The 14,889-nt window shown below is 49.6% G+C and overlaps 1 protein-coding gene across 1 annotated transcript in view; it reads left to right on the top strand.

Moving 5' to 3' along the window:
- The window catches only part of LOC138516896 (C-type lectin domain family 4 member F-like), a 333,064-nt gene that overhangs the window by 91,010 nt on the left and 227,165 nt on the right, over window positions 1-14,889 (top strand). The window contains exons 2-3 of the mRNA XM_069632350.1: window positions 6,210-6,356; window positions 6,510-6,617. Of these exons, the coding sequence (XP_069488451.1) occupies window positions 6,210-6,356; window positions 6,510-6,617 (255 nt within the window). The remainder of the gene's footprint in view (window positions 1-6,209; window positions 6,357-6,509; window positions 6,618-14,889) is intronic.

Below are 14,889 nucleotides of genomic sequence, written 5' to 3' on the forward strand. Positions count from 1 at the left end.
TGCTGCCCTGACATTTGGGGGCCTACACGTTTCCTATCATAGGTTGGGTCGAGGACCATGTTGAAGTCCGCCCCCCCACAACCACCGTGCCTTGAACAAATAGCTTTAGCCTATCCCTCACATCTTCCCAGAATTGAGTTTGGCCTTCGTTTGGGCCGTATACTACGGTGAGAGTGAGCAGGGCACCCTGTAGGGAGCCACTTACCAGCAAGTAGCGGCCCTCAGGGCCCTTCAGTATGGCCTCTTTGTCAAAGCCCACATTCTTCGCAAATAAAATAGCCACCCCTCTTTTCTTTGTCTTGTGGGAAGCACAAAAAACCTCCCTGATTCCTCTCCCCCATATTTTGGGCTCCTTCCCCCGTGCCCAGTGTGTCTCTTGCAAGAAGAGAAGGTCAAGTTTCGCCCTTCTAAATTCCCTACAGACCAGGGACCTCTTGGTGGGGGTGTTCAGGCCCCATACATTGAGGGAACCCAGGGCCGGCAGACTTTCAGCCATAATCTAGTTTTCCTTCTCTCTCGGTCAACATCATCACATTGCCCTTCCCTACACGCTCCCATGGTCTTACTTTCTGCATCCACGCTCCCCCCTCCACTCCCCCCAGGGTGGGCCTTATACATTCCCCCAACTGCCCCCCTTCCCCAACCCCTAAGTGAACAAGCCCAACTTTCGTGTCCCCCCCTCCCCCTTCCCCGACATCCAGCCAGTTAGTTCCTCCATCGCTGGCATTTGTCTGGACCACCAGCCTGCCCGCCTCGGCCAGGCGATCTATGTAGTGCTTGTCACTTATGAGCCCCCCTCTCCCCTGTGGCGTCGTCCCCTCTGTGGACCCCTTATACTTGCTGTTCAAGGGGACGCTGCTTGTGGTAGAGTCTCTGAGTCTTCAATTCCTCTTCCATAACTGGTTGGGTCATCCCCATCCTCAGCCTTCAGAGTCGTTCCGCTCTCCATCCTTTGCCAGTGACGGAGTGTTCATTTTTCTAAATTTCCTTGCGCCAGTTTTCCTTCTCCTGTCTCCCGACAGGCCATGACCACTTGATCTACCCATCCCTGGCCCCGTTGGACCCCTTTGGGGGATCTGTTCTGTCACATAGTCCTGGATGGCTCCCTTTATGTCCTCCTCCGTGATCAGTGTTGTCTGTTGACCCATATATTCGAAGGCCAGAGAGAAAGGATAGCCCTTTCTGTAGCGCACTCCCTTCTCCTTCAGCGGCTGTGTTAGGGGGGCGGCACATTCTGCGTTTGGCCAGTGTATAGGCGGAGAGATCCTGGTAGATTGAAATCTGGGTGTTATTGTAGGTGATCTCCCACGCTTTCCTGGACTCCTCCAGCACTTTTGTCTTTTCCTTATAGAATGGAACCGGACCAAAATTGACCGGGGGCCTCCTGCTCTTCCCCCTGCCCAGTGCACTCTGTCGAATGTGAGTTCCGTTGTCATCTCTTCTGCAAACAGGAGGGTGATGATGTCTCTCACCACTCGTGTAATATCTCTCTCCGTTTCTCCTTCCGATTCGGGGACCCCAAAAAATCTGGGGTTGTTCCTCCTTTCCCTGTTTTCAAAGTCATCCATCTGCCTGGCCCGTTCCTCGTCCCTCTTCTCCAGGGCTGCAAGCCTCATGCTTATTTGTACCTCTTGGGTCACTGATGTCGATTGGTTGGTTTCCACCTGTAGCAGCCTGTCCTCAACCTTATCCACCCTCTGGTCCATTTTTTCGAACTTCTGGGCGATGTCGGAACGCATGTCCCTGATTTCTTGCAGGATTGAGGCAAAGCCCCTTTCCATTGCCGCTGTGGAAGGTGCCGAGGTCTCCGACTGGGCCATTTCTCTGTTGAGGCTCCAACCGTTATTGCTACTTTTTTCTTGCAAGGTCTCCTGCCAGTTCATCTGGTCGCCCCCTGGGCCCCGACGCCGAGTCTTTCGGGGCCCCGATGGGGTCGAGGTATCCCCTCCCGGGCCGGCCGGTGTTTTCCTTCCTGTGACACCCCGAGGGGAATCGAGGGAGGGGGGTGCCGGGCCCAGGCCACCCCCACTTATCTTTATTTGTCTTTGCTGCTGCTGGAGGGTCGCTTCTGGGCGGGCCCACACCCCACCTACACCGGGTGGGGGCCTCACATCCAGTCCAGCTTCCCCGTGGCTGTCGGGTCTTCTTTTGCCCTCCTGGGGGAGGTTGGTTCGTTGGTCGGCAGAGTCCACTTGATCAGGCCCGTGAGGTCTCTCCCTCAGGGTGGAGGGACAAAGCGCAGAGACCCTCGCCCCCCACCTGATGCGACTTGTCCCCACTTAATGTCCAGGGGCCACCACCCACCTGCTCTCCAAACTGCGGGTCTCCGCTCTGGGGGGGTAGCTTCTGGGCGGGCACACGCCCCACCTCACACCTGGGCCTCTCCCCCAGACTGGCGATGTCTTCTTTGTGCCCCTGGGAGAGGATGGAATATTCAGATCATAAGAACAAGCCCCCAGGGTCATGCACTCCGGGTGGGGGGCCTGGCGGCACCGACCCACCGCCCTCACCTGATGCCTTCTGTCCCCTTCTGGGTGGTGGTAGGAGGGCACCCGCCCTGGGAATGGGTCCAGGGGCCACCACCTGTTTGTGTCCCGTGCAACGGGTCTCTGCCCCTCCGCCTGACTTCCTTGTGTTTGCGGCTCCTGTGCTCTCTGGGGCCCCCCCGGGGGGGTCGCGTTCCTTCTCTAGGATGTATCGTGTCGTGGACCCAGCTGCACTGCAGGAGCCTCCCGCCGGCCTGTATCACCTGCGTTGGGCACGCTCTGGGGGCAGGACCGTGCTGCGGTGTATCACGGGGGCCCTCCGCGCCCAAATCCGCCCTGTCTCAGCCCAACGCCTCAACAGGCGCTTGGTTCCGGCGCCTCCGCCCCAATCTCCTGGATACCGATTCCAGGTCTGTGCGTACTCTCTGCCCGACGGCTCGAGCCTCTGGCTCGATTCACTCCAGCACGGGGGGGGCTGGAGGCCGTGTCTCACTCCGGGGCCGCTCCCCCGCTCTATTGGGGCTGCTGTTTTCGGTCCGAGCACTCCTCCAGCGAGTGCAGGGAGCGGGTCGAGGAGAGGGTCCTGCCCAATCCAGCGTGCCTCCCGAATTCCAGAGGGCCGCATCTCCTCCCCCAATGCCGCAGCCGTTGAGACCTCACACCGCTTATCCTACGGAGGCCGTGGATCCCGCACTCGGTCCCCCAGGGGTCCCCGAGTGTCGCTCTTTCGAGCAGGGGGTCTCGGGGGGGTCACCACTCCGATCCGACTAATTGGGTCCGCCTGGGTGGGCTCGGGGGGCTCAATCCCCTGTATTAGTCTGGCGTCAGCAGGAGCAGTGTACTCAGGCAGCCATTGCCTGTGCGCCCCCTGGTGGCCTCATATCTCCATATTTTTGGGGCGATATTAAGGGATGTGGCCTGCGGGGGACACCCCCGCAACCCCTGCATTATTTTTAAAGGAGCGGGGGACACCCCCGCAACCTCCGCTCCCAAAAACCCCAAGAATTATCCCTCCCAAAAAATATCGCCAATGGCCATTCCAGACGACCATATATACGGCGATATTTTTGGTGGGGATAATATGTAGCGATACTGGTAAAAAGGTCCACCTAACAAAAGACTGGTGCACCAGATTGAAGGTATGCATATCACGACCATCACCAGGCACTGGGTCATCTTTCCCATATCTCTGATCAGCAAAGCCCATGACGTACTCGCCAAATGACATCTGCCACCAGGCCATACTGTGTATGGAAGGGTGTGACAGCTTACCTGACAGCTTATCTGACAGGGGCGAATGTACACGAGTATGCTTCGCTTCCAGTAATATTTGAAAAAGTGGATTACATTTGGATACTTTTCAGGCTGGATGGATATCATTTACAGGGTCCTCTCCATACATAGGCATTTTTCCCAGTGCTCTATTATATTGGGCGATTTTTTGTATCCTCACCTGTTATCCCTTGGGGCGTTGACCATGCTCCCTAAACTTTATCATCCCTTGGGTCTGTGGATATGAGTTCTGTTTCTGTAATACTAACATGGAAGTCAGACCAAGTCTGGCTACCACCAATCACACTGCAGACCCATGAACTACCGCAGACCCAACTATTGAATTAGCTGGATATCATGGTACAGGTTGCTCCACAGATGTACATCAAAAAACAATATCTATGAACCATTTTGAAAGTTTTTTTGTGTGTAGTGAGCTAAAATTGTTCAGCGAAACTAAATCGGAAGAGCCAGGCTTGGCACAATCGTAATTGCTTTCCCTTTGTGACTGAGTGGCACATTTTTCACGTGGAGAAATATTTTGTCAGGCAAAGATAAATGCTGAATACTTAAAGGGAGCAGGCATGATCCTGCGTTTAATGATTAGGCCAGTTTAACCACACACACAGAGTTGTTGTTGCAACTCGACTTGTGTAATTTCATTTGTTATATTTTGTGTATTTATTGAGCGTGGACCTTGCATAGAGCAGTGGAGGCAGTACATCAGAAGCTGATATGATTACAAACCAGTGGGCAAAGTTGCCAAATTAAATGTGGGGCGGGATTGGTTGGGAGTGGGATCAGGGTTTTTACAGTGCCTAAAGAGCGGGATCCTTGAGGGGGAGCATCTGGACTTTCCCTCTGAATTGTATGAAGGAGGATGCGCGTTTAATGATGGTATGCATAGCCCGAGGCCATAAATCGAGAAAGCCTGTTTCCTGTTTTTTCATTTTCACAGCTCTTATCTGACCAGTTCCTGTCTTCTTGTTTAGCGTCGAGTAACACCACAGACGGAAGAGGAGGAGTGTCCGGATCTTCTTTCTGAATTGCATGAAGGAGGATATGCGTCTAATGTTGGTGGCATGGGCAGCCTGGGGCATAATTCGAGCCAGCCTGTTTCCTGTTTATTTGGTTTTTTCATTTTCACAACTCTAATTTGACCGGAACTTGGCTTCTTGTTGAGGGTTGACTAACAGAGACAGTGGCCTGGTCGGCCAGCTTACCCACACCTACAGTTGCTGTTGCAAGTCGACTTGTTTAATTTATTTTATCTCATTTTGGGTATTTATTGAACGTGTTAATATGATTACAAACGAATCAGTAAAGAGAGTCGTTCAAATTAAGGGTGGGGCAGGGTTGTTTGGGAGTGGGGTCGGTGGGTTTACAGTGCATGAAGAAGGAGCCCCCTGAGGAGGAGTGTCTCAGTCTTCTTTCTGAATTGCATGTAGGTGGACGCGTGTCTGATCTTGACGGTATGCACAGCATAGGAGCATAAATGGGACACGCCTGTTTCCTGTTTTTTTCCTTCATTTTTACAGCTCCTATCTGACGGGGACCCGGCTTCTTGTTGAGCGTTGACTACCATAAATGGTGACATGGTCGGCCAGGTAGTGGGGCTATATCCTGAAGAATAGTTTAAGTGCAATTTGCCTTTGGAACAAGACAGCGTGTTCAGTACCCTCTTCAGACTAACCTTGCTCATCCCAGGTGTTAATAAATTAAGCTCTGTGCGTGAGTGTGTAATAGTTATGTTATTAACATGTACCTATGTGACCATGTAACTTGTAAGATTAAAGTATTCTTGTTCTCGCACCCTGATACCCTCGGTCTGGTGCGCGTTATAAATAAATAAACAAACAAAACAAACATTGATTTTCACTGTGCTAAGAAGCTAAAGGAATTCAGCACGAGCGCTACATAAATAACCACATTATTATTATTGTTTGGATTGGGCATAAGCACGCCTTAGGACTTCTTCTGTTTGTGGACAGATCACGTATGAAGTGTCGACCTCTTACATGTGACCAGACTGCATTTTGCAAATGTGGACAATGGTGTGGTGCTGACTCAGCTCTTCATCATAGCGAATTTGATAAACTGGGTAGAATGATATGAGGTGGTAATACCACGTATCGCTACAGCATTTCAAGCCTGGAGGAAACGGGCATGAAGAAAAAGTTCAAATGGTGATTACTATTGTATTTCGTCGGTTGGTCCACGTTAGACTTGAGAGCCATTTGCTACCGTTAACTCCATGTTAGGATACTGGTTGCAGACAAGAACAGGCCTTTTCTGGGTAACATACTTCATTTCAAATAAACACAAATGAAATTGTGAGATATTTAAAGAGTCATTCCAGTATGTCATGAAGAGTCAGTAATGTTTGACTTTTCAGATTAATATGAACTTTCCACTTTTTAGACATTTACCTGCAAACATTTCTCTTTTAAGGAGATGATTACCATCCTTACACGCCAACAACTCCATCCCACCCTGATATTGCAGCCAAAGACCGCACGACTGGAGGAATTCGGATGATTGCTTCGATAGTTCTGATGATCACCTTATCTATCTCCCTCGTTACAGTGATCGTGATCTGTGAGTATTTAGTCACCCCTAGTACTGGGAGGCACACAAGCCACATGTGCGTGGTGACTGCGCGTCACTGTATACTTACATATTTGGGAAGGGGTCTTTTCTTTATACTAAGATCTTATAACCGCATGTACCAACTCCTATGATCCTTTCTAGATTACCAAGAACATACCTATCTGAAAGACGTTGCACATAAGACACAGAAGATGAGTGGCTCACTCAAGATGGGCAATTCTTCATCCATCTCAGAACAAGATCACTTTGGTGAGTAACGTACTATTGTACCAGCCCATAAAGTACTACATTGACTATCTTCATGTCCCAGAAAGCACATAAGAGGCAATTAACATAATACAAAACAATGGGTAAATAACATGTGCTAGCTTCAATGGGGACTCTAGGCCTCAAAAAACAACCTACAGCTCTACCTGAGTCCCTGCTTACTATTCATGTTGATTTAGCAATTTTTCTTAAAATCACGTAAATTGGAATCTTAAGCTGCTACACTTGTTAGAAATACCATGGTTAAGAGGTCTGAATGTTCTCATGTTCTCAATGCATTTGATATCTTCTTTGATTTAGGTTGCTCTCGTCTTGTGAAAGGTGTGCTCCACATAAACTCTGTGTTAGTGATCAGGCCCAAGAGCAGTGACCTGGGCGATGTCCTGCCTTTCAATGTTTTCAGTCTTAAGGGGCAGGCATAATGAGCCCCATCATTAACAAGCAATGTGTGTTTGTGGGTGGGTGTGTCTGTGCATGTGTGTCACCACATTTCCTCACGTGATCGTCACATAACCAGGTACCCTGACAGGGCAAAACACAGCTATTACGATGTCGCCATGTACATAACTGCTTGCCAAAGGTCCACTTGGCATCTCAATGAGCAGAGATAAAATACTCTGGTGCTGGGGTGGGGGTGTGACCTGCAGGATGCTGGTGCAACTGCTGAGTGAGTGCTGGGAAGCACAACTAGACCACACATGGATTCCACAGAGTAGCATTAACTGATAGAATATGTTCGCTCCTACAAGATGCTAGGAGTTGATGATCGACAATGGCACCCCTGCTCTAGCAATGGTCCGGTCCAGAAATAATGCAAGCAATTACCTTAAAAGTCACATTAATCTCACACATACCCGAATATGAGATCTGGTGGCCATTGAATCCAGAGCACCTTGCACAGGCTTATGGTTTGCATGAGCCCATCAGAGGAGTAGAGGACTGACAGATTACCAGAGGATCCCCCAATAGACATTGGTGGGAGGAGTGAGAGGTTAGTGGGCTTTGCCATCCATAGCTATTCTAATAGCTACACCAGTAGGTGACAATGCATTGAAAGTAGATCTGTGCATCGCCACATATCAGCTTTGCCTCCTAAAGCCATCTTCTGTCCCCGAACACCCACACCTATACCTTTGGCTCATTAGCTGGATTATGCCACCTATGCACCAAAATGACAAAGGAGCTGCCAGCGCATCACTGTGGATTCCAAACAATGCTAATGGCCCAAAACTAGCACACACAAAATGGCGGCCATTGGGCGTCTCTGCTGTCTGCCATACTTTCTTACCTTTTCCTGCAGGGAGTTGGATCTACACATTCACCACTGAACCTATCACAAACATACCTATCTTCCGAGTGTGGTTCACACCTCCTCAACCATGCATGAGGTTATGCGGAGTCCCACTCTTTTATCCTTTAGCACTCAGGAAGTGCTTTCAAGCCCCACTCCTCTGTATTACCCAGGCAATCTGCCTTTCCTGTTCACCGTTCCGGCCGGGCACTCCTAATTCGACTCATTCACCTCAACAAACCCACAGTCCGTTTATTCTATCAATACTTTAAGAAAGCTTTCACTGCTACGATGCAGCTTGCATGAATGAAGTTTTCACTGCTGTTGCCCATGTTATAGATCTTCTGTGTGTAAGGATAAATAACACTCAATAGGTCACACTTTCCAGAGGGAAGCTCAAACAAATTCAATCTCAGAGGACAATACTTTAGAGAAATCTTTGTATGTCCTTCCTTTATTAAACACAAGTTACTTTTGGAGATGTGTCCAAATTGGCAGCTAAAATTGGATGAAGAATTGATCTAGCAAACCATCAAAAAGGCAAAGGCATCTCGCGGCCCGGGCCCTGATGGGTTTCCCATGACGGTGTTCAAGAAGGATCGACCTTTCGGTTGGATGTCATACTTGTGCTATTCTCTTCTATTTTAGCTTCTAAAGTGATCCTTCAATCTTGGAAAACTTTGATCCTGGTTCCCATCTTCAAGAAGGGTAATATAGAACTGCCGACAAACTATTATATATATATATATATATATATTTGTGAAAGTATGTTTGTATGTTCAGGATTTGCTCCAGCCCAAAACAGTTGGTAGGCTGAAAATGTTGGCCGAAGGTCGGAATACCAGTTTGGTGTGTACTGGCAATAGTCCAATTTGACCAACCCCATCCATTCGTCCAACACAGGGCGGGGTCCGGCCCTGTGCTATCAGTATAGGCGGCTTCGGGAAATTACCAATTTTGCGATTGTTGGCTCCAGCCCCACAACACTTGGTGGGCTGAAAGTTTGCACGAGATCGGCATACCAGTCTGGGGTGTACTGGCGATAGTGACATTTGACCAACCCCACCCATTCGATCTGTACAAGGCGGGGTCTAGCCTTATGTTATCATTATAGGTGATTTTGGGAGATGGACGATTTTGTAGACTATTCCAAAAATAGGAAGTTAGGACACAAGGTCGTGCTACTACTCTGGGGGGTACTGGCGATAGTGAAATTTGAGCAACCCCACCCATTCGCCCTGTACAGTGGTGGACCGGGGCCCGATACTGTGCTATCAGTATAGGTGATTTTGGGGGATTGCCGATTTTGCGATTTTTCAAAAATAGGAAGTTATGACACAATAAAACATACACAAGGCCTTAGCTATCCCCAAGTGCATACCCAGGCAATGCCGGTAGGTAACGTTAGTAGACCTATAGGACTTTTAGACAGCTCAAGCAACATTGTTTGGCAGTGCTCCCGGGAAATCTGAACAAAGGTATCAAAAGAGATAACATTGGGCTTCAGATCGGGGATGGATACTTGCTTGACTAATGTAATGTTTTCCATTTTACAAATACAAGCTCGTTATTTGAGGAAAACTATCTGCCCTTTATGGATCTGACGGAGTTAATAGAACTACATTAAGGGAGGAATTATTATCAGTGGGTTGCCCGCCTTCAATTGTGAATGTTCTGAATCGACTGCATTTAGATGCATTTAGATGCGGCTATCGGGATTCGTTTGGACTCTACTGGAGCCCTGTATGGACCCATAGGTACAAACCACAGGTTACCCCAGGGATGAGTTCTCCTGCCAGCACTTTTTAATTTGTATTTGCCGTACTTTGAAACTGCCATAGCTTTTTAAGACTTGCCACGACTGAGAATGAATCTTCATGCTCCCCGTGTAATAGGTAGTCTAAGAAATAAACTTCCAGGGCAGAACAGATTCTGTCCATTCTTTGGAGATATTTCTGAGACAGAAACCATTGAGCACTTAATAATGAATTGCTTCTCTCTCCAATCTGAGCTCACAATCCACTTGGAGAAATCCTTAGAGTGGTTTAGGTACATGGTGCATGAGGAGATTTGATAAAGCATCATACGCTGAGAATCTTTCAGAAGAATGAATGTATTCATCATACTACATGTTTGTAAAATTCAGCTGTTCATATTGATTGAAGTTTGTATTATTTCTGATTTATTTGTATATGTGTTTGTATATTGTGAAAGGTCTAACTAAACTGACAAAATGACAACACTGAAGCATCCCTTGCTGCACTTGGCACCGCTGAGCAGTAGTTGTTCTTTGTGTGATGGAAGCTAGCACTGCTTATCAACATGCTGTACCTGATTGGTGTGGGAAGTTGCACTGCTGCTGGCCACACCATAACTGTGATCTTTCAGGGAAAGGCTTACATTCCAGTTGCATGTAACAGGACCGTTTAGTATAGGAAATGCTTGCACTGCTCCTAACTGTGCTGCAACTCTTTTGCGTGTAAGAGCAGCTTGCCCTGCTGTTTACTGTGCATGATCTCTTCTTCTGTGTCTGAAAGAGCTAAGAACTATGTTGTAACTTTGTGAGGGAAGTTGCACTGCCCCTGGCCACATAGGAACTGTTATGTGAGTGTGGGGGAGGCTTGAGGCGCTGATGCGTGTGACATAGCTGTTCTCTCTGTGAAGGAAGCTTGCCAATGTGCTTCTCATGCCTTAACTGTTCTGTGTGCAAGGAATGCTTGCATTTTCCGTACTGTTCATGACCTATTAAGTGGTTAAATATAGCATGCACTGCTCCTACCTGTGCTGTACCTGTTCTATTTGTGCGTGGCGCCTGACCTGCTGTCACCTGTGCTGCCTCTACCTGTTCTTTGTGTGATTGAAGCCTGGCCTGCTGTTTCCTCTGCTGCCTCTACCTTTTCATTGTGTGAGTGAAGCCTGGCCTGCTGTCACCGTGCTGCGTCTACCTGATCTTTGTGCGAGTGAATCCAGGCCTGCTGTAACATATGCTACCTCTACCTGTTCTTTGTGTGAGTGAAGCTTGACCTGCTGTTTCCTGTGCTGCCTCTACCTGTTCTATGTGTGATTGAAGCCTGGCCTGCTGTTTCCTGTGCTACCTCTACCTGTTCTTTGTGTGAGTGAAGCTTGGCCTGCTGTTTCCTGTGCTGCCTCTACCTGTTCTTTGTGTGATTGAAGCCTGGCCTGCTGTCACCTGTGCTGCCTCTACCTGTTCTTTGCGCAAGTGAAGCCTGAACTGCTGTCACCTCTGCTACCTCTACCTGTTCTTTGTGCGAGTGAGGCCTGAACTGCTGTCACCTCTGCTGCCTCTACCTGTTTTTAGCGTGAGTGAAACCTGGCCTGCTGTCTACTGTGCTTCCTCTAGCTGTTCTTTGTGTGAGTGAAGCCTGGCCTGCTGTCACCTTGCTGCCTCTACCTGTTCTTTGTGTGAGTGAAGCCTTGCCTGCTGTCACCCATGCTGCCTCTACCTGTTCTTTGTGTGAGTTAATCTTGGCCTGCTGTCACCTGTACTGCCTCTACCTGTTCTTTGTGTGAGTGAAGCTTGGCATGCTGTTTCCTGTGCTGCCTCTACCTGTTCTTTGTGTGAGTGAAGCCTGGCCTGCTGTCACCTGTGCTGCTTCTACCCGTTCTTTGTGCGAGTGAAGCCTGAACTGCTGTCACCTCTGCTGCCTCCACCTGTTCCTTGTGTGAGTGAAGCCTGAACTGCTGTCACCTCTGCTGCCTCTACCTGTTCTTAGCATTAGTGAAACCTGGCCTGCTGTCACCTGTGCTATCTCTACCTGTTCTTTGTGCGAGTGAAGCCTGGCCTGCTGTTTCCTGTGCTGCCTCTACCTGTTCTTTGTGTGAGTGAAGCTTGGCCTGCTGTTTCCTGTGCTGCCTCTACCTGTTCTTTGTGTGATTGAAGCCTGGCCTGCTGTTTCCTGTGCTGCCTCTACCTGTTCTTTGTGTGAGTGAAGCCTGGCCTGCTGTCACCTGTGCTATCTCTACCTGTTCTTTGTGCGAGTGAAGCCTGGCCTGCTGTTTCCTCTGCTGCCTCTACCTGTTCTTTGTGTGAGTGAAGCCTGGCCTGCTGTCACTGTGCTGCGTCTACCTGATCTTTGTGCGAGTGAATCCAGGCCTGCTGTAACATGTGCTACCTCTACCTGTTCTTTGTGTGAGTGAAGCTTGACCTGCTGTTTCCTGTGCTGCCTCTACCTGTTCTATGTGTGATTGAAGCCTGGCCTGCTGTTTCCTGTGCTGCCTCTACCTGTTCTTTGTGTGAGTGAAGCCTGGCCTGCTGTCACCTGTGTTGCCTCTACCTGTTCTTTGTGCGAGTGAAGCCTGGCCTGCTGTCACCTGTGCTGCCTCTACCTGTTATTTGTGCGAGTGAAGCCTGAACTGCTGTCACCTCTGCTGCCTCTACCTGTTCTTTGTGCGAGTGAAGCCTGAACTGCTGTCACCTCTGCTGCCTCTACCTGTTCTTAGCGTGAGTGAAACCTGGCCTGCTGTCTCTTGTGCTTCCTCTAGCTGTTCTTTGTGTGAGTGAAGCTTGGCCTGCTGTTTCCTGTGCTGCCTCTACCTGTTCTTTGTGTGATTGAAGCCTGGCCTGCTGTTTCCTGTGCTGCCTCTACCTGTTCTTTGTGTGAGTGAAGCCTGGCCTGCTGTCACCTGTGCTATCTCTACCTGTTCTTTGTGCGAGTGAAGCCTGGCCTGCTGTTTCCTCTGCTGCCTCTACCTGTTCTTTGTGTGAGTGAAGCCTGGCCTGCTGTCACCGTGCTGCGTCTACCTGATCTTTGTGCGAGTGAATCCAGGCCTGCTGTAACATGTGCTACCTCTACCTGTTCTTTGTGTGAGTGAAGCTTGACCTGCTGTTTCCTGTGCTGCCTCTACCTGTTCTATGTGTGATTGAAGCCTGGCCTGCTGTTTCCTGTGCTGCCTCTACCTATTCTTTGTGTGAGTGAAGCCTGGCCTGCTGTCACCTGTGTTGCCTCTACCTGTTCTTTGTGTGAGTGAAGCCTGGCCTGCTGTCACCTGTGCTGCCTCTACCTGTTATTTGTGCGAGTGAAGCCTGAACTGCTGTCACCTCTGCTGCCTCTACCTGTTCTTTGTGCGAGTGAAGCCTGAACTGCTGTCACCTCTGCTGCCTCTACCTGTTCTTAGCGTGAGTGAAACCTGGCTTGCTGTCTCCTGTGCTTCCTCTAGCTGTTCTTTGTGTGAGTGAAGCTTGGCCTGCTGTTTCCTGTGCTGCCTCTACCTGTTCTTTGTGTGAGTGAAGCCTGGCCTGCTGTCACCTGCGCTGCCTCTACCTGTTCTTTGTGTGAGTGAAGCCTGGCCTGCTGTCACCCATGCTGCCTCTACCTGTTCTTTGTGTGAGTGAATCTTGGCCTGCTGTCACCTGTACTGCCTCTACCTGTTCTTTGTGTGAGTGAATCTTGGCCTGCTGTCAGCTGTGCTGCCTCTACCTGTTCTTTGTGTGAGTGAAGCCTGGCTTGCTGTCACCCATGCTGCCTCTATCTGTTCTTTGTGTGAGTGAAGCCTGGCCTGCTGTCACCTTTCCAGCCTTTACCTGTTCTGTGTGTGAGGGAAGCCCAGCCTGCTGTCACTTTTTCTGCCTCTACCTGATCTTAGTGTGATTGAAGCCTGGCCTTCTGCCTCCTGTGCTGCCTCTACCTGTTCTTTGTGTGAGAGAAGCCTGGCCTGCTGCCTCCTGTTCTGCCTCTACCTGTTCTTTGTGTGATTGAAGCCTGGCCTGCTGTTTCCTGTGCTGCCTCTACCTGTTCTTTGTGTGAGTGAAACCTGGCCTGCTGTCTCCTGTGCTTCCTCTACCTGTTCTTTGTGTGAGTGAAGCCTGGCCTGCTGTTTTCTGTCCTGCCTCTCCCTGTTCTTTGTGTGAGTGAAGCTTGGCCTGCTGTCACCTTTGCTGCCTTTACCTGTTCTTTGTGTGAGTGAAGCGTGGACTGCTGTCACCTATGCTGCCTCTACCTGTTCTTTGTGTGAGTGAAGCTTGGCCTGCTGTTTCCTGTACTGCCTCTACTTGTTCTTTGTGTGATTGAAGCCTGGCCTGCTGTTTCCTGTGCTGCCTCTACCTGTTCTTTGTGTGAGTGAAGCCTGGCCTGCTGTCACCTGTGCTGCTTCTACCCGTTCTTTGTGCGAGTGAAGCCTGAACTGCTGTCACCTCTGCTGCCTCCACCTGTTCCTTGTGTGAGTGAAGCCTGAACTGCTGTCACCTCTGCTGCCTCTACCTGTTCTTAGCATTAGTGAAGCCTGGCCTGCTGTCTCCTGTGCTACCTCTACCTGTTCTTTGTGTGAGTGAAGCTTGGCCTGCTGTTTCCTGTGCTGCCTCTACCTGTTCTTTGTGTGATTGAAGCCTGGCCCGCTGTTTCCTGTGCTGCCTCTACCTGTTCTTTGTGTGAGTGAAGCCTGAACTGCTGTCACCTCTGCTGCCTCTACCTGTTATTTGTGCAAGTAAAGCCTGAACTGCTGTCACCTCTGCTGCCTCTACCTGTTCTTAGCGTGAGTGAAGCCTGGCCTGCTGTCTCCTGTGCTGCCTCTACCTGTTCTTTGTTTTAGTGAAGCCTGGCCTGATGTCACCGGTGCTGCTTCTACCTGTTCTTTGTGTGAGTGAAGCCTGGCCTGCTGTCACCTTTGCTGCCGCCTTGAAAACAACAGGGAAAGCTTAAAAAGCTAAAGGACACGGTACAACCGTGGTCATCCTTTTAACCGTTAACAGGGAAACGTATGGTAGCACAACAACAACGGTTTTTTAGGAAGGCAGGTATTCAAGGTGCATCTTAAGTATGCAAACAAATGGATCAATTAGAGTGCTCACACTCAAACACGGAAAGAGAGAGGGCCACCCGGCTCAGCGTACCTTACCCTAAGGAGGAACACCCTAACCCTGGCAGGGGTGCCTATTCCTGGGTAACGCGTGGTGTATCGCCTATCTAACAGATATAGAGGAGAGTGCTGTCCCTCAAACTTCTATAC

Source organism: Ambystoma mexicanum, chromosome 6q (assembly GCF_040938575.1).
Source record: "Ambystoma mexicanum isolate Mex_15411 chromosome 6q, UKY_AmexF1_1, whole genome shotgun sequence".
In the NCBI taxonomy this organism is placed as follows: domain Eukaryota; kingdom Metazoa; phylum Chordata; class Amphibia; order Caudata; family Ambystomatidae; genus Ambystoma; species Ambystoma mexicanum.